Source organism: Pholis gunnellus, assembly GCF_910591455.1.
Source record: "Pholis gunnellus genome assembly, chromosome: 13".
NCBI lineage: Eukaryota > Metazoa > Chordata > Actinopteri > Perciformes > Pholidae > Pholis > Pholis gunnellus.
Window position 1 is genome coordinate 4,271,052 of NC_136540.1, and position 17,974 is coordinate 4,289,025.

General features: G+C 41.3%; 2 protein-coding genes across 5 annotated transcripts in view; both read left to right on the forward strand.

The window, feature by feature from the left end:
- clip2 (CAP-GLY domain containing linker protein 2) overlaps positions 1-1,326 on the forward strand; it is a 34,281-nt gene extending 32,955 nt beyond the window's left edge. Inside the window, exons 16-18 of the mRNA XM_079171188.1 lie at positions 233-421; positions 565-624; positions 725-1,326. Coding sequence (XP_079027314.1) covers positions 233-421; positions 565-624; positions 725-736 — 261 coding nt within the window. The 3' untranslated portion in view covers positions 737-1,326. The remainder of the gene's footprint in view (positions 1-232; positions 422-564; positions 625-724) is intronic.
- Positions 1,327-4,474: 3,148 nt separating this feature from the next.
- The window catches only part of gtf2ird1 (GTF2I repeat domain containing 1), a 31,779-nt gene continuing 18,279 nt past the window's right edge, over positions 4,475-17,974 (forward strand). For 3 of the 4 annotated variants that reach the window (XM_079171764.1, XM_079171766.1, XM_079171765.1), the window contains exons 1-7: positions 4,475-4,719; positions 10,686-10,821; positions 12,052-12,193; positions 12,953-13,129; positions 14,235-14,418; positions 16,111-16,421; positions 17,873-17,968. In XM_079171764.1, coding sequence (XP_079027890.1) covers positions 10,693-10,821; positions 12,052-12,193; positions 12,953-13,129; positions 14,235-14,418; positions 16,111-16,421; positions 17,873-17,968 — 1,039 coding nt within the window. In that variant the 5' untranslated portion in view covers positions 4,475-4,719; positions 10,686-10,692. The remainder of the gene's footprint in view (positions 4,720-10,685; positions 10,822-12,051; positions 12,194-12,952; positions 13,130-14,234; positions 14,419-16,110; positions 16,422-17,872; positions 17,969-17,974) is intronic. The other variant, XM_079171767.1, reaches the window with a different exon arrangement.

Genomic DNA, 17,974 nt, shown 5'->3' on the forward strand with positions numbered 1-17,974 from the left:
TCAGTCTATGTTTACGCAGACTGCTGGAAGGAGATTGGTAGTTTAAATATTGACTGTATAATCTGTGCCAGCTGAGATGATCCATAAGAGGATATTTAGTATGTTTAAATATGAAAATGTGAAAAGTGTATAGTAATCATTTCTCCCCCAGATGTTAATCACACATACTGCAGCGTGGCGGTGTAACAGCAGGCGTTGGCTAACATCTTCTAATGGCTAACGTGTGTTTCAGGGTCAGGAGCGGTCTTCACCTGACCACCGGCGGTACTCCATGCTGGACCCGTCTGTCCTGGACTCGGAGGTGAGCCGCCTCCGTCAGCGTTTGCTCAGCACGGAGGACGCCCTGAGGAACGCCATGGACCACAACCAGCAGGTGGACCAGCTGGTCCTGGCCATGCGCAGGCATCCAGATAAAAGCCCGGTAAAAAAACTTCCCTTTCACAGATTCAATGAAGAAAAGCATGAAAATGTTTGTTTTATGTGTGGCAGCTTGGGAAGAAGTAGCCGTGTCAGAAGAGCGGAGCATCATTTCACAGTTAAATAATCCCTGACTGTGTTTTTCAGGTTCATGGTGCAAATTCAGCCAATGGGATTCATCATCAGGAGTCGGGCAGCGCTCGAGATGTTGGTATTATGTCTTTATTTATAAAACCTTTACTGAAGTAGTGATATCGTTAATGCTTTCCAGTGCTGAGACGTCTTGTTTTTTTGTTGGTCTTCTCAGGAACAACACTGATATGAGCAGAAGAGACGAGACTGAACCGGGACAAGCGGAGGTCCGTCTTCTTAGAAAAAGCTCTTCATGTTTCTCCTGATCCTGCCACGGACGCCTGAAGAAGATTTCAGTTTGCAGTTTTAATACCAAAACAACGAATCTCTTGTCTCCGAGTGAATTTATGTGTCGTTGCAGAAAGCACCTATTAGCCAATCACGAGGGCCGCTTAAAGTACTATAAAATATACACAGGAAATGGGACATGGACGTGAAGAGATGTTATGGGTACAACTCCTGAGACTTTTGATGCTTTACAGTAGTTTAGAAAAAATGTCAATCCACAAGTTGCCGGGAACTCTGTGACAATTCTTAGTTTTGAATCGGAAAGAAAACAGCTGACGGACGGCGATGTAAAGAACTGAAGGAACTTTGTTTTATTTATTACTTTTACTTTGATCCTTGGCCAGCGATACTCAGAGCGACTCCTCAAGGAAAACTTCAACTGTTATTTCCACTTGACTTCGTACCTGATTGAGAGAATTGGTCTGTTCACTCTCCTGCTTCCGTGTACAATATGATGAGTAATTGTGGGTTTAATGGAAGTATTAAAAAGGCCCTTTAAAGTGATTCTGACTAATAAAATCTGTCTTTTGATTATAAAACACAAACACAGAAGGCTTGCAAAGTAGCTGGAAAAAAGAAAAAGGTTTCATCCTTCATCAGGTGGAATCCATTCGTCTCTTTTGGTTGGATTTTTTGGCTAAAACGTCCACAAAAACCTTCTCAACCACTTCCTGCAACATAATCCACTTCTCCTGTCTGCATCCATGCGAGTCTGTTCCAAATACTTATTGTTTTTTTCCACCAGTATACAGAAGAATACTGTCTCAATCCTCACGTACCTGTTGATACTAACAACTCCTGACTGCACTGTCAAGAGCAACTTACCATATTCTCAAAGTATCCTGAATTCATTCATTCAGATGTGGGTCCTTAAAGGTACAGTGTGTGATATTTAGAGCGATCTATTGGCAGAAATGGAATATAATCTTAATGAGAATGTTTTCTTTAATGTGTAATCAACATGCCGTCTTGATTCGCACTGTGTATCGTCAATAATTTACTTGCTAATTTCAGAAAAACTGTCTAAATAGTATAAAGAACAAACAAACTCTTTTTAGTGCAATCCGAACGGTGGAATCTGTATTTGCATTTCTCAGAGTCCCTGTAACATCCGGCATCATAGCACTACTTTTTGTGCCCTCTGAGCCACCGTATGCACCTGAACTAGAGACGTAAACTATCAACTAAAAACAATAGTGTTGCTAAGAATCAACACAGTATCATAAAACAGGATTTCAAATGTATCAACATTTTCTAACGCAACAAGCAAAGAGACGGCGAAGCAAAGCCGGGTTTTATTTCCTCTACCACGCTTATATAAGACAAAGAAAAACATTACAGGAAAATCTTATCTAGTTTCTTTTCAGCCGGGTAGAATAATTGCTTTAACCTCTCGGTTCACTTAATTATCACACACTCTGAAACATCCGTACTGTTGCTATGGTTACTTGCCGTCTAATAAAGGCTGAACTATCATGAGACCCAATTTAGAAACGGTGGTTAAAACTATTGACTTGTGTTTCACAATTTATTTCTGTGCCAACGACAACAAGGCTCGGTCCAAACTTTTCTTAAAGGTACAGTGTGTAACATTTAGAGGGATCTATTGGTTGAAATGCATCATTAATATGTTTTCTTTAGCGGATAATCCCCGGAAATTAGGAACCATTGCGTTTGTCTCACCTTTAGAATAAGCAGCTTATATCTTCTTGCAGGTTTGGCACACGGGAGAAGTTTCGGTTAGTTGCAGTCTGCCACCTCGCCGCTAGGTGGCGCCAAATCCTACACACTGCACCTTTAAAGCTGCCACAAGTTCATTGTGCGTCACCAACAACTGGTTATTTTTATGTATATTCTTAATTCTCCAGGTGTTCAACCACCAATCCTCTCTTTGGTTATCGGGTACGGTGGCTATTGGGTCAATCTTCCTAAAAAAGTTGTCTTTTTTTTTAGCCATTTCACATCAGTGGACTTCCTGCCAGCTCTGAGTTATGATATTCAGTTATGATATTCTATGTTTATTAAATGATTATAGGGAATTATTCCCAATGTGTGTGTTCTCAAACCTTATCCGACCCTGTACCGTTAACACCTCTTACCACTATTTATCCTCTATTTTATTTACTGTAGACTTCGTGTCAGCACAGACTCCGTCCATACACTGGTATTAATTAGCGGTGCAACAAAGCAGCCCTATTTAAAGCTGTGTATAAATGTACCTGGATTACTTTACTGACCTTTTGTTCAGCTACTGAAGGGCTGTCACATGTTGCACTCATCCCTCCCCATCTGGATTTCATTTGCAAAAACATTAAATAGAATTTATACTGTAAGTCTTCCAAAAATATTGTTTTTTTAATCCATAACTAATAGCAGACCGTGTTTGTAGTTGGTCATATAGGTTGCTGTTGATGCACAGGAGACACTACAGGCGCTGGTCAGCTCGGATAAAAAAATAAAACCTAAATTTTCCATTAGATATTGTACATGGCCTATTCAGCTGGGAGGGTTCATACCCTTTGGGTTATTGCTGCAATGGTTTTGGAGATTGAGTCATTAAATATTAACAATGTGGGAAAAGAGCTGGTGGTGTTTTATTTCACACTGTCACGTCTGTATGTTTGTTTTTCGGAAGGCACAGGAGACTGGTCTGCAGCCAGATTTCATACCACCAAGAGGCTGGAAAATCTGCCAGCAAACCTTAACAATGTATCCAATGCTCAGCCACAAACACAAGATAAAACAAAATCCTGTTGTAAATCTCTCATCTCAGGCAAATATTATGGGATTAAAATGACTCCCTGAGAAGAGGAAGCTATAAATCTTTTTTTTTTGTGTGCACCGAGCTCCTGACACCCAGACAGACACTGCATGTTTATTTACAATCTGTGGGTTTCTCAGCTCCACACATATCACTTCTGGCCTTGGCAAATGTCAGGTCTTATCCACACGTCCCAGGTTTATTTATTTTTTTATGCTCGAGGGCAGATTAGTCATGCTGGTGACATTTGAATAAATAAGTGATTATTATTTGCAGAAGCAAGCAAATAAAGTGAAAGTAAGGCACAAATCACAATTTATTTTTTTATAGTAGTTTTATATATAGCTGAAACTAACCAGATTACTGTGATGTAGCAGATGATATACATGGTTTATAAATTGGGTTTATAAACATTTATTATTAGATAACTTTCCTTTTATATTAAACTGTTAAGCTATGTTATAATCACAAGATCTGTGTAATAACTGTCATGGCCAGAAGATCCATTTTGGCTGCTGTGTGGACAACTCCTAAAAAGTCATTTTTGGATATTATAAGGTTACAAATATCACATGAAAACCACCTTTGTGCAGAAGTCTGAGGGATTTCCCTGAAAGCATAAATTACAAAGTGTGAAGTTGCAGCCAAGTGTGGCAGAGATGGTGATTTAAACACTCACAGTCCTAATACAAATAAATAATTATATCATATTTCCTCATATGTAAATTGTATTCCCTGAAGGGTACTTTCCAGAGGTTTCCTCCGTTAATCCTGTATGTAAATCGCAGCCAATAGATGCTGTTGTTGAGTTGGGCTGGGATTAGCAGGAGGCGAATGAGTTTCAATTTTACTGGATTACAGAACAAAGAAAGGGGGAAAGGGACACTCTGCTTCTGGTTAAAGGGGGCACAAAAAAGAAGAAATAAACTAAGAATAAATACACAAATAATAGACTGTAATACGATCGAAGTCAACAGTGTGATGATCCGGATTACGATGTTTTAGCAGACAGCTAACATTGTGGATGGGAATTGCGATCTGATGGATTAAAACGGGGGGAATAAATAAACCTATTCCGGGATTTTGACAGCAGCAACAAGGCTATTTAATCGCTAATTAAGGTGAGATTTCGCCGGACCGTTTTTAATATTCATTCAATGAGCGATGATATAGTTTGCTCTCGCGGAGCGTGTTGCTTTTTCGTGACTTGTACATGTAGAAATTTACAGATTATAACCGTAATTTCTCTGGACTGAGAGGTGGGAGAGAGAGAGAGAGGGAGAGAGGAGATGAAAGGGAAAAAGTGCTAGCGCTAAGCTAGCAAGAGAGCTAACCTGCCGTGGGAGCTAACGAGTGTAAACTAGGCTAGTTTAGCTAGCCGTTGGGCTAGTTTAGCCAGCCGTTGGGCTAGTTTATCTAGCGGTTGGGCTAGTTTAGCCAGCCGTTGGGCTAGTTTATCTAGCGGTTGGGCTAGTTTAGTTAGCGGTTGGGCTAGTTTAGCCAGCCGTTGGGCTAGTTCAGCTAGCCGTTGGGCTAGTTCCAACGTCTATTATGAGACCGTTAGGCTAAACCAGCCAGCGTTAATTAACGTTAGGCGTTACGTGACGGTAAGTAGCGAATAAAGGTTATTGTTAGCTAGCAGTTAGAGGGACGTCTCCGTGTAACCTTGTGAGAGCTAGTCCATCTGTCTGTCTGTCTGCTAAATTACCCCCCCCCCTTCATCCATATATATATAATGCTAACACTGATAAGGTTACCGAGCTAGAACAACAAAGCCAACTAATAGCTAACTAAACGTAGCAAAGGTAAACCAGAGAAGGAACAAACATAGTTTGAACTTCAGCAGAATAGAAAGCTTGTAACTAACAGAGTTAATTCCAACCGTATTAAACTGTAGTAAACAATGGATTACTTAATTGCCTTATCGTTAATTACACCCCTGTACTAACAGTATAAACGGTCACAGCAGTGTTTCTTCAACTAAAACAGACATTTCTTCAATAAAGCAGACTCTAAATTGTTTGGTGTGTGTTGCTGTGAATCCAGTCAACTGTATTTAAGAGGGCTGTTTTCTTATTTACTGCTCTCAGCTGTCTGGTTGTAACGTAGCTAGTTGGTACAAGAAGCTCAAGCTGACTGGGATAAAACTTAGTCAGCTGTCTGGCGGATTGAATTCACAACATGAGGAAAAAATAAGAGATTTCTCAAGAGACTCTCATTTATTTTTGATAGAGCAGACCTTGACTTTATTTTATTGCACCCAGGTCTCATATCCTGTGGTTTCAAGCCTCTTTTTTGTTGTCTCCTGGGTCCAGCTTTTCTAAAGTAGTTCTCCCCTCTTCTCTCATGTGATGTGTACTTAATAGCAGTTCTCCTGCTAGCATTTCCCAGCACAAGAAGTTCTCACCACAACTCTCTGTGCCTTAAAACATCTTGCATGAGTACAGTATCATGCCAACATATCTTTCATAAGTATAGTACCACGCCAACACATCTTGCATGAGTACAGTATCATGCCAAAATATCTTGCATGAGTACAGTACCACGCCAAAACATCTTGCATGAGTACAGTACCACGCCAACATATCTTTCATAAGTATAGTACCACGGGAAAATATCTTGCATGAGTACAGTATCACGCCAAAACATCTTGCATGAGTTCAGTACCACGCCAAAACATCTTGCATGAGTACAGTATCACGCCAAAACATCTTGCATGAGTATAGTATCACACCAAAACAATTCAAAATATGTCAGTATGAAGTTATCATGTTTGGCAAAATATACACACAAGTCTCAGTTCACCATTTATATGTTAGTTTTCCATACATCACGTCCAATAATTTGTTACATATATATGTATTTGTTACTCTGATGAATTAATCAATATTTATGGTGATATTAACCTGTGATGAACCCACTGAATTGTTGGTATAATTCAACACAAATACCCGTATAAACACAGTATTTTTGGGGAGTATTGTCATGAGAAGAAAAGGAGACGTGTAAGATGAGGCCTATGCTTATGTAATATGATAATGTGTGGCTATTTTCAAAAATATATTAATAACCAAGTAGGGCTTTAAAGGATAACCCGTGGTTTTTGCATGATCTATCCTATTCATTTAGGATTTTTTTCTTCCTTAAAGAAATAAACTGCTGTCCGTTATTCAATTAGTAAACCGTAGGACCTTTTGTTCCTGTGGAGTTCCCACACATAATCCCACCTAATTACACCTCCTCTGTGGACTGTGTCGGCATGTAAAGACTGCCCCTGATTGACATCTCTCCGACCCTCCCGCTAGTCGTCTCACACCTGTTGGTTACACTTTTAGAGAATCCAACCGGCACGGTGCCAGTTTAATCCAGTTCAGCCAGTCAGACATAGTTTCCTCTCCGTTGACCTGAATCTGTGGCACAGAATGACACCGCATGGTAAACAACAGGGACAAATACAGACATGCTTCACATTGTTTGTTGAATCCATATGAGAAATGTACCGCATGGTCTCTGAGAGTCAATGAAAGGCGTGGAGTCGTCTTTATCATCAAACGTTTCTGTTTACATTCTGTTACTCACCCAGAGGGATTGTGTGTGTGTGTGTGTGTGTGTGTGTGTTTGTGTGTGTGTGTGTGTGTTGTAACAATAGGTGAGGAAAGCACGTCCTCCCTCATGAAGAGTTACCACCTGTAGTTCATAGGTTTCATCGTATGCATTGCGTCACCTGCATGCTCGTGAGTGTCGTCATTCACATGCAAAAAGACACAAATAAAACCACTGATAATAGCCTAAAGAGTTTTCAAAGAAACTCTTCTGGGTACCTTTTTTAAAGCGCAGCACAGCAGCCCAACTTCAACCTGAGCAGAGACAAATTAAAAAACACCGATTCCAAATACTGTCACATCTTGTGAAACCATGTGTAGGCAATGGTGACCTTGTGTGTTACCCATAGACTGTTTATAAGAAGTGGACGTAGTCATAGTGACTTCACCCATTGGTTTGTGGACTGATGTTTTGAAGCCTTGAGTTTTTCACTTTGGCTGTCGCCATCTTGCGTTTTTGCAACCAGTGAACGGAAGTTACCATAATTGGACTGCGGTGAAGTGACGTAAGGCCAAAGCATCCCCTGCTTTATGGTCTGTTTGACTCTAAATGGACCATCATTTACTAAATGAACATCATGCTGTATTGAAAAAGACTTGAAACTAGAGATTGAGACCATAAACTCATGTTTACAATGTTTACTGAGGTAATAAATCAAGAGAGAAGTAGAGTCATTTTCTCATAGACTTCTATACAATCGGACTCCTTCCACCGCCTGGTGCAACCACATTATCATGTTTTAAAGGATATACTGTATATATAGGTTATATGTATATTAGCAGCACATGTCTGCAGCTGAAACGAGACAGAAATGTTTGTCCATCCAAAAACTCAGAGTTGAGAGAGTGACCGGTGCCTCACAGCAGACTTCAGGTTTTATTACAACCTTGCTGGTGTAAATATATCCTTTTTGACACCATGTGGTCGTGTTACCACGACCATGTGGTCGTGTTAAACCACATGGTTTACTGTGGAAAACATTTTCGTTACTGTTTTTGTTGTTTTAAAGAAATCTGTCAGAGAGCGATGATAGCTTCCTGTTTTGCTGCAAACATAATTCACCAGTCACCTTCACTGACTCGTGTAGATTTGGACATTATTTGAATTTGTAGCCAGAGTACCCCGTCTGTCAGTAAACAGCTTCATCGCATTACAGACCTCTTTGGGTCCCTCTTAAACAGGTTTTATGCAGTTTCTGAGCAAATTCACTTAGAGGTTGGCTCCAAATGGCTTTCTGGCGGTTTGCCCAGGAAGTTATTAAGATGCAGGGTAAAACCCTGCAAGAAGACATCCTTATCTTTTTAGCAAACAATCCTCAAAACATTCCTCAGTAGGTTTTACACAGTCATAAAGTCCATTAGACATATTTTTAGGGATTGCACCAATCCAACTTTTTCAGTTCTGATACAGATATTTGGACTTTGTATGTCTGCCGATACGTGACTACCGATCTGATCAAGGTTTTTAATTAATCAGCTGTATGTCTCAATGTGTGGAAGCGACTGGGATCGACCCATCCCATCGAAACAATGGCTTTGCGGAAATTGCAAGTAGCCTTTGAACTTGTTGGTTTAGCAAGCGTGACATACCTCCAAACAGAGGAAGTGTTTGGTGTTAGCTCCCTCAGCCACGAGGTCTGACCCGGGCGGCAGCCTCCAGTTCTGACTAGTGAAGCCAATGCTGAAGTGTCTTGAAGCTGCATTCTCTCTAATGTCCATCAGGGGGCGACTCCTCTGGTTGTATAGAAGTTTATGAGAAAATGACTCTACTTCTCTCTTGATTTATTACCTCAGTAAACATTGTAAACATGAGTTTATGGTCTCAATCTCTAGTTCCAAGTCAGCTTCAATACAGCATGATGTTCATTTAGTAAATGATGGTCCATTTAGAGTCAAACAGACCATAAAGCAGGGGATGCTTTAGGGCGGGGCTTACAGGGATTGACAGATTGTCTCTTTGTATGCCACTCCCCACTTTCTGAAAGAATAAGTTACAAAACCTGTTGCTCCCACAAAAAAACACGATTGCTTTGAATAAGTGAGCTTTTTGTAGGATTTGCATCCTTTTTTTTTCTAGCTTCACGGTAGATTAAAGATTACAACCTGTTGCTTTATTTAAAAACTGTCCAACCACACTGAACTGTTTCGATACATCCACAGAGAACCATAACAGCACCGTGACGTTATGCTTCCTGTTGACATTGGCGTTCACTCTTATCCCCACCTTTCTCCTCCTCGCTGCTTCCCTTTTTGCCTTTTTAAAGATATGAGGGAAAGAGGCCATCTATTTCGAGGCCGTAATAATTTAGGAAGGGGGCTAATGTTTGCCGCGGCCTCAGGGGAGGCAGATTTAGACGACCAATAGAACCCCGTCACACCCACCCTCCTCTTCCTCTCTCTCTCTCTATTGAGTCAGTGGTTTGGGCTTGCCAGAGGCGAGCATAATGGTTCCCAGTGTCTGGAGAGATTAAAGGCCAGAGCTGCATTGTTCAAATGCCCCGAGATTAGTTTCCAAGGAGACGGGCCTCAGTTGCCATGAGAACATGGTGCCTGGTTTTTTAGCCGAGCATGTTGTTCTTTAACAGTTCCTATCTGTTTGCCTCCGTACTCACATTTACATAGTCCGTTGTGTTATCTGGAGTTTAGGTGATTCTGTTTTTCGACAGGAAGCTCACACCGTGGTGCTCTTGCATGCGAGTGGTTGTGGAAACTTATCTCGGTCATCTGAAGTCAGTGGGCCTCTCTTTCCTGTGCCATCTGTCAAGAGGGGCGAAAGCACAGTGTAAAGAGGCTCATTTGACATCATGTGAGGGCTCTAATTAGCCCCCAAATGACCAACAGAAGACCGTATAAAAACACAATTTGCTGAATTCAGATGGATTTGCGTTTTAGCCACGCTAGCGGCGTGGCTCTAGGGATGTCGGTCGGTCGATAACTTCGCTCCAGACTTGAATATCTCCACAACTATTGGATGGACAAGCAGCTCAAAGTTTCTACTTATCCAGTCCAAATGATCTCAAGTCTTGCACAGACATTTATGGTTCACAGATGATGAATCCTAAGGTCTTTTAGTGACCCCGTGACTTTTTCTCTAGTGCCACCATGAGATTGACGGTTGTGGTTTTGAGTGGAAATGTCGCAATAGCTGGATATGCCAAGTTGTCATTTTGAGCATGTTAGCGTGATGCTGACCACATTAGCTTGGCTGTACAATCTGTCTTTTTAGTGACTGAGATATGCATCCTTAAGATAAGAAAAAAGAAGAAGCTTGCACCCTTTTCTTACCTCAATCATGTCTCAGCCTCCAGTGTCAGATCGATGCACGCTTACATTTGCTTAAAGTCAAACCAAGTGATGTCAGCGGAAACTGCTTTGAATGCAGGTCACTGCCGTGACGTGAACTTGAATGCATGCGCACGTACAGGTGTTGTGCAATGTCCCGCTGTGGCCTGCTGCCTAAACCGTGTTAATCTGGTCCTCCACAGAGAAGGCATGGCTCAGATGAGGAAGCTGGCATGCGACGGTGTCAGGACGAACTCCCGGGGGGGCGACCCGCAGGCCCCGCCGGTGTCGGCCCGACAGGAGATCCTCACCAGCCTGGTGTCTGCCCTCGACTCGGTGGTACGTATGTCCCGGTGTGTCAGTTCTTTATGGACATCTTCTTCTGTGGTGTCAAGATTATCCACAGCAAATTATTAAAAATCCACTCTGAAACATGGTAATAAACGGCTACATTGCTTGTTAATGTGAATATGCATTTTAAATGTAAAATATGAGTGTGAGAGTATCTTGTTCCAATCTAGTGCTGCAACTAATGATTGTTTTGATTATTAATGAATCTGTAGATTATAACTTTGATTAATCGAATATTAATTAGATGAAAAAACTTTTATTTTTAGCTACATCTCTTGGATGAAAATGAAAAGGTGAAATGTTTATTATTCTGATATTTGATCGGATATTTCTTTATTGTTTCAATTGTGAAGATTTAAAGGATTCACTTCAGACTGTCTCTGACTGATGGCACGAAATATTCCACTAACTCCATAATGTTACGTTATAGACAGCTTTCACAGGGGGGCCATGTTTACTTCCTATCAGCTGATGTCATTCACATAAAGACTGGGACACATTGTGAACGTTTACGTTTACAACCGTGTTTCTCTCCAACCTAATTTCAGCTAATTATTGCCAGCTCAATCTGCCGTCTCCCGCAGATTTGTGTCTTTTTTGACAGACAAATACACAATTTAAAAACAAACGTTTTGGACAGAAATACCATCCTCTGGTTGTATAGAAGTCTATGAGAAAATGACTCTACTTCTCTCTTGATTTATTACCTCAGTAAACATTGTAAACATGAGTTTATGGTCTCAATCTCTAGTTTCAAGTCTTCTTCAATACAGCATGATGTTCATTTAGTAAATGATGGTCCATTTAGAGTCAAACAGACCATAAAGCAGGGGATGCTTTAGGGCGGGGCTACACGGTGATTGACAGGTCTCTACGGCGTCTCTACGTCACTCATCCTCAGTCCAAATATGGTCACTTCCTGTTCACTGGTTGCAAAAGCCAAGATTGTGACGACTAAAAAACTGAATTTTAATCTTCAAAACATCAGTCCACAAACCAATGGTTCTGTGATCATAACATAGACCCAACTAATCAATGACCAACTTTGTTGTTGACTATTTTTCTCTTAGATTTTAATCAATCTAATCGAGTTGTTGCAGAGAATCAGAATGCAGCTTTTCTAGCTCCTCAGTTTTCTCAATGATCTCTTTGAGTTCTGATGTCTCAAGAGTTTTTGGTATTGACTCGTGACTAAATGACGCCTCCTTGTCTTTGCAGTGCATGGCCATGTCCAAGCTCAACGCCGAGGTGGCATGCGTCACCGTGCACGAGGACAGCGTGATCGCCGTCGGCACAGAAAAGGGCCGAGTGTTCCTCAACTCCAGGAGGGAAATCCAGACAGACTTCTACAAGTTTTGCCGTGAGTCCTGCTCTCCTGTGTTACATCATGTTTTCCATTATTCACTCTTTGATTAAGCATTGGTCAGTATTTTTGCAGTTTTTGTGATCGCACAAATGCAGATTCATCCAAAAGTTAAGGATGTTTAGTTAATGTTGCAGTTCCTTCTTGTTGCATATAGAGGTTAAAATCAGAGTGCTTTACACACCATTTCCAGTGTACCACTTATCCACATTGTAAGCCTACATTTCCTGTAAACAAACTAGTATGCAAGTTTGTAAGCTGAGCCATATTTCAGATATCAACCTGTGGACCTTGAGCGCTGAATTGAAACAGCAAATCACACTCTCAGACTCGGTTTCGAGGGGTCGTGACCTCCCGTTACGCAGTTTTAGTTTTATTAGGCTGGTTATTCAAGGTGAAATGAGTTCCACTTTGTTTTTGCTCAAGAAGAAGAATAGGAATAAATGATTTGTTTAGGTTTCAGACCCTCAGAGGAGTATTTTCACCGAGTGGCTTCAGCAAATGTTGGAGATGCTTTACATTTATGCAAACACATTTTGCAGAACAAACAAGTCAATCATATTATATGGCAACATTTTTCAAAAGGTGACATATTTATTACATTTGGGGCACCAGATTCTTAATCAGTCCTGGCTGTGACTTTGTTTGGGACAGAAAGTAGTGAGGGAAGCTAAATGTATTTTTAAGAAAATCCTATTAAATCTGAAATGTTTAAATAAATTTACAAGATGTGATTTTGGTGTTTTTGGCTCTAAGGGGGGCCGTGTCTGCAGAATCTGACCACAGCTAATGCCCATACCAAAGACCAGGAAGCAGAGCTCAGCAAGCTGAGTAAAGATGGTGAGCTCGGGAAATCAAGAGCTCCATCGGACGCTCAGTCCAACATCTTTGTTCTGAGGAAGATGGTGGAGGAAGTCTTCACTGTACTCTACAGTAAGGAGTCACCGAGTGCAATAGTTGTCCTTTTGATGCCATAAGCCCTGTTCATGAATCATGATGCCCCCCCGAAACTCGGTTCTGAAAGGGAACCGGTTCCAAATGAGTTTAAACCCGTAGATAAGGTCCGGAGTTCACGATTCTATTGACTCTTTTCTTGATTAATTGTCTTTTTTACTTACAAAATAATCAAAAAGAACCTTTAAGAGTATCGATAAGGAACCGAACTTCATCATAACATCTAACATCATCGACCTAAATGATCAAAAGCTAAGATTTATCTTACCCAATTATAACTAGTATTAGTTATGGAAGAACAGAGCAGACATTTTTTTGTTTTAGGTTTTATTCTGACATTTGTAATTTTATAGAAGATATATTATAAAGTACAAGGGATGCAACATTCTGTGAATATTTAAAGTGGAAACTTCCCATAGGAATTAATGGGATTTAAAAAGAATACAAATATGAGTCATTTTCTCATGCTGTATTTCTCATGTCATATGCGGTCAGAAACTAACCTAACTTTACCAGATCAGAAGCAGACATTCCATTCAGGTCATAGCTGTCCATTAATTAGTAAAATATATACTGTAAGGAGGCTACAAGACGGTATCTGGTTTTGCTATCAGTTTATTAGCATTAACAGAATACAGGCTACTGCAGCCAAAACTTAAAACCTAGCTTAAAGGCTACAACCTAGCAGAAGGTGTAAGGCTACTATCCGCTGGTTAACTGAAATATCATAAGAAATATAAAATATGTTCTCTCCAGTTATTACAACGTACATGATGACGTGTAGTGGTGTTGGCAGTAGTGTGGCTGCACATGTGATGGGAGCGTGCACTGTGCATGCAGAGAGTTGTTGTTTTACTGAACTCCTATTTAATGGGATGCTGGCAAATGATCTGTACATGTGATGGAAGTGTGCTGCTGAATGCAGTGCATGGTTACAATCCAGTTAAATGGACTTTTTGGGGCCTGGTATTGATTTCTGTGTATTTTCTAAAATTGCATTTTGCAAAATACCTCAGCTTAACTTCCTTGGGAACAGCTTTAAAAAAAACTCCAAAGTGCTCACAGTGCTTTGTGCAATATTCAGGTGAGGCCGTGGGGAAGAGCAGCCTGGTCCCTGTGCCTTATGAGTGGATCCAGAAGGACCCCGGCTGTGTGGCGGCCCACGGTTTGCCTGAAGGAGTCGCCCTTAAGAAGCCCTCCGAGTACGACACCAAGACACTGATGAAGATCCTGGAGCAGAGCCACCGCATCCAGTTCACCGTAAAGAGGTGAGTCTGTTACCGCTGTCACATTATGAAACCAGCTGTTTCACATCTCCAGAATGGAGCTTTGCCTCTCATGCTTTGCAGAGATGGATCATGGCTGTGCTGGCTTCTCTTGTGGCTAGTTATTGGTAGCAGAAGGGCTGTAGTGCATTAGTGAGGGATAGACGGGGGTTTTAATTCAGCTGTGGAAAAACACTCTCTAAGGCTAAACGTTAGTCTTCCAAGAACTAGCTCAGAGATTTACGTTGATGTAAGTATTTCTGAACAAAGTCTAAGCCCGGCTAGTGGGCAACTCACCCGTTAGCTTACGTAATAAACAGGTGACAGAAAGGACAGGAGCTGGAATGTCATGCAGGCACAGTCTTGTGTGGGCGGAGCCTGTTGACAGACAGAAAGCTCTGATTATATGTAGTTTATGGAGTGTTGGTATGATGGAAATGTACTTTGAAGTCGGGCTGGTCAAGGTGCACAACACTGGTCAAGGTGCACAATATTTTTAACTGATCCAAAGTCAACACTTCATTCAAGCTTGATTTTAGGAACTTCCCCCAAGGACGAGGAACCGTTAGACCACAGGGACCAGGGTCTAAATTAAGTTCTGGGGACATTTTACCCCCCAAAAAAAGTTTCTGGTCAGAGGTTGTCTTTTCTGAAACTATAATAATAATAACTTTATTTATATAGCACCCGAAACCAGAGTTTAAAAAGTGCTTGTGTAGGAACTTTGACCGTCGCTGCTTCATCTTTTGTACTGCTTCTTTCGTAAAACAAGTAAAGTACTGTAATATTGATTGAGGGGAGAGCATTTCTCCTTAAAGTTAGGCTTTGCGATCAGCTTCCAGACTCATTTTAAGAAAAAGAGAGAAAGAACAAAAGAGAGAGATCCTGCAAGAGACAACGTGTCAGTGCTGTGAATGAAAGAGAAAAAGTTTTCTGATTGTTTAACAGCGGATACGTGACTTTTAGCTATTTTTACAATCTAAAGCACAAATAAATAACCATCAAACACTCAACAGATGATTTAGTGTGGAGACAGACGCCCTCGTCCTGCATCTCATTCATTACTATGTGCATCAGTAAATACTCTGCAGCCGTAAATGTCGTGGTGGTGGGACTAAACCAAGGTTTATTTTGTTCCAACGTGTTTTATTTTCTCGATGAAACGGACGGACACACTGAACCGCAGGCTGCAGAGACAACAGTGAGCTGAAGGAACCGTTTAGTTCCATGAGAAGTAGCCCCCGGACTAAAATGATCAGGAACTTCTTGGTGGAAATGAAGCTTTTTTTGGCTTCCGTGAAACATTCTACATTTACCAAGTCGTTTCTTCTCTGTCTACAACTTTATAATTGAAGAGGATTATGAACAGTTTGAAAATACATGCAACACAGATTAACTGTTGTTACGAGAGAGACACTAATTTCAGTTTGGTCTGTTTCGATAGAGAGAACAAAACAGTGCAAGTGAAGGGAAAGGTAAAGAGTTGAAATACCAAACAAGCTTTTAATCACTTCTTCCAAAAGTTATCAAAGGAATAATATTAAATGTGTTCTATTTAAAGGAGCTGTTGTTGCAGCATTGAAGCCAAGAGTCTCTTGGCAAGCGATACAGTTTGCAAACACAATGCTTGATGTCAAGCTGTGATGCATGCAACCCTCCAAATGACTTCCTTCTTGGTTTTGTGTCTGCCTACAGGCCAGCAGAAGATCTGCCCCGAGAAGCCAAGCCCAGCACTGATGTCAATCACAACTCTTCCACCGCCGCCATGACACCCAGCAGCCATGCTGCAGGGAAGACCGCCGCCCAGGTCGTCACGTCTCCAAGTCCCGCCTCTTCCAGCAACTCGGTCCTGTCAAACTTTCTGTACGGCATGCCCATGTCCTCCAAACCTCACCCAGATAGCAAGCTGGATTTCAAGCCCATGTCCCTCCTCAACCTGGGCAAGGACAGACTGGCCAACTGGACCGACAAGATGAGCACGTCTGTCATGGACTGTGCTAGCAATGGTAAGATGTACATGTGAGGAGGGCGGGGTTCCACCTGTGGAATAGGATTTATGGGTGGGGTTTCCACAATCACAGCATTAACAGTGAATACTGGGTGCATTTAAAAAAGATTCCTTTGTGAGGAGAGGAAAAATTAAAGATTGAGATAACATCCACAATTATGATCATAATGATAATGGAATGTAAAATCTCTATGTGACAAAAATGTATTTCCGACTAAGTGCTTTGTCCTGCGCCTCCGGTGTGCCCTAGAAAAGTGGTACATTTGCATTTTTCTTTGAAGTCTGATTATTATACGGCTCATTATTTCACTCAAAGCAGCACTTTACTTTTATAGCTCATTTCCTTGTTATACACATATCTCTGGATGAGTCATTTAACTCTCCGCAACCAGTAGTCAGGTGGGCTTACTTACCATCCATCCATCTACCCATCTATCCATCCATCCATCTACCCATCCACCTATCTACCCATCCATCTATCTACCCATTCATCCATCTACCCATCTAGCCATCCATCTATCTACCCATCCATCCATCTACCCATCTATCCATCATCTATCTACCCATCCATCCATCTACCCATCTATCCATCCATCTATCTATCCATCCATCTATCTACCCATCTATCCATCATCTATCTACCCATCCATCCATCCATCTACCCATCTATCCATCCATCTATCTATCCATCCATCCATCTACCCATCTATCCATCATCTATCTACCCATCCATCCATCCATCTACCCATCTATCCATCCATCTATCTATCCATCCATCTATCTACCCATCCATCTATCTACCCATCTACCCATCCATCTATCTACCTATCTACCCATCCATCCATCCATCTATCTACCCATCCATCTATCTATCCATCTACCCATCCATCCATCCATCTATCTATCCATCCATCTATCTATCCATTCATCCATCAATCCATTCATCCATCAATCCATTCTTCAATCCATCCATCTCATCCTCTTATCCGGGGCCAGGTCCGGGGAGCATCAGGTTTAGAAGTGTATTCCAGATGTTCCTCTCCATAGTAACGTTTTCCAGCTCTTCCTGATGAGCCCTGAGAGGTTCCCAGGCCAGACGAGATATATAATCCTTCCAGCATGTTCTGGGTCTACCCCGGGGCCTCTTGCTAGCTGGACATGCCGGGGAAACCTCTAAAGGGAGGCGTCCAGGAGGCAGTGTCTTTGTATATTTATAAATATATATTGTATATGTTAAATGCTAGAGAAGAAGTCATACCTCTAAAATGTAGAAAAACTCTGCAACCAAGACCAACACATGGAAGTGTAATTCTCTATTCTGGTACTTTTTCATTGTGGCAGTTTATTAGATAATTTAGTCAAGTATCTCTGTGGATGATAAGTGAACATCTCTGGCTGAAGTGAAAGTGAAAGTGACTGAGTGTATTTCAATTCGTCTTGCATTTTCAGATGAGACAACAAGGCCACCTGGTGAGCAGGGTCAGAGCCCTCCTGGCATCCACATCTCTAAGAGGCTACTCTTCTCCATAGTGCATGAAAAATCAGGTAAGA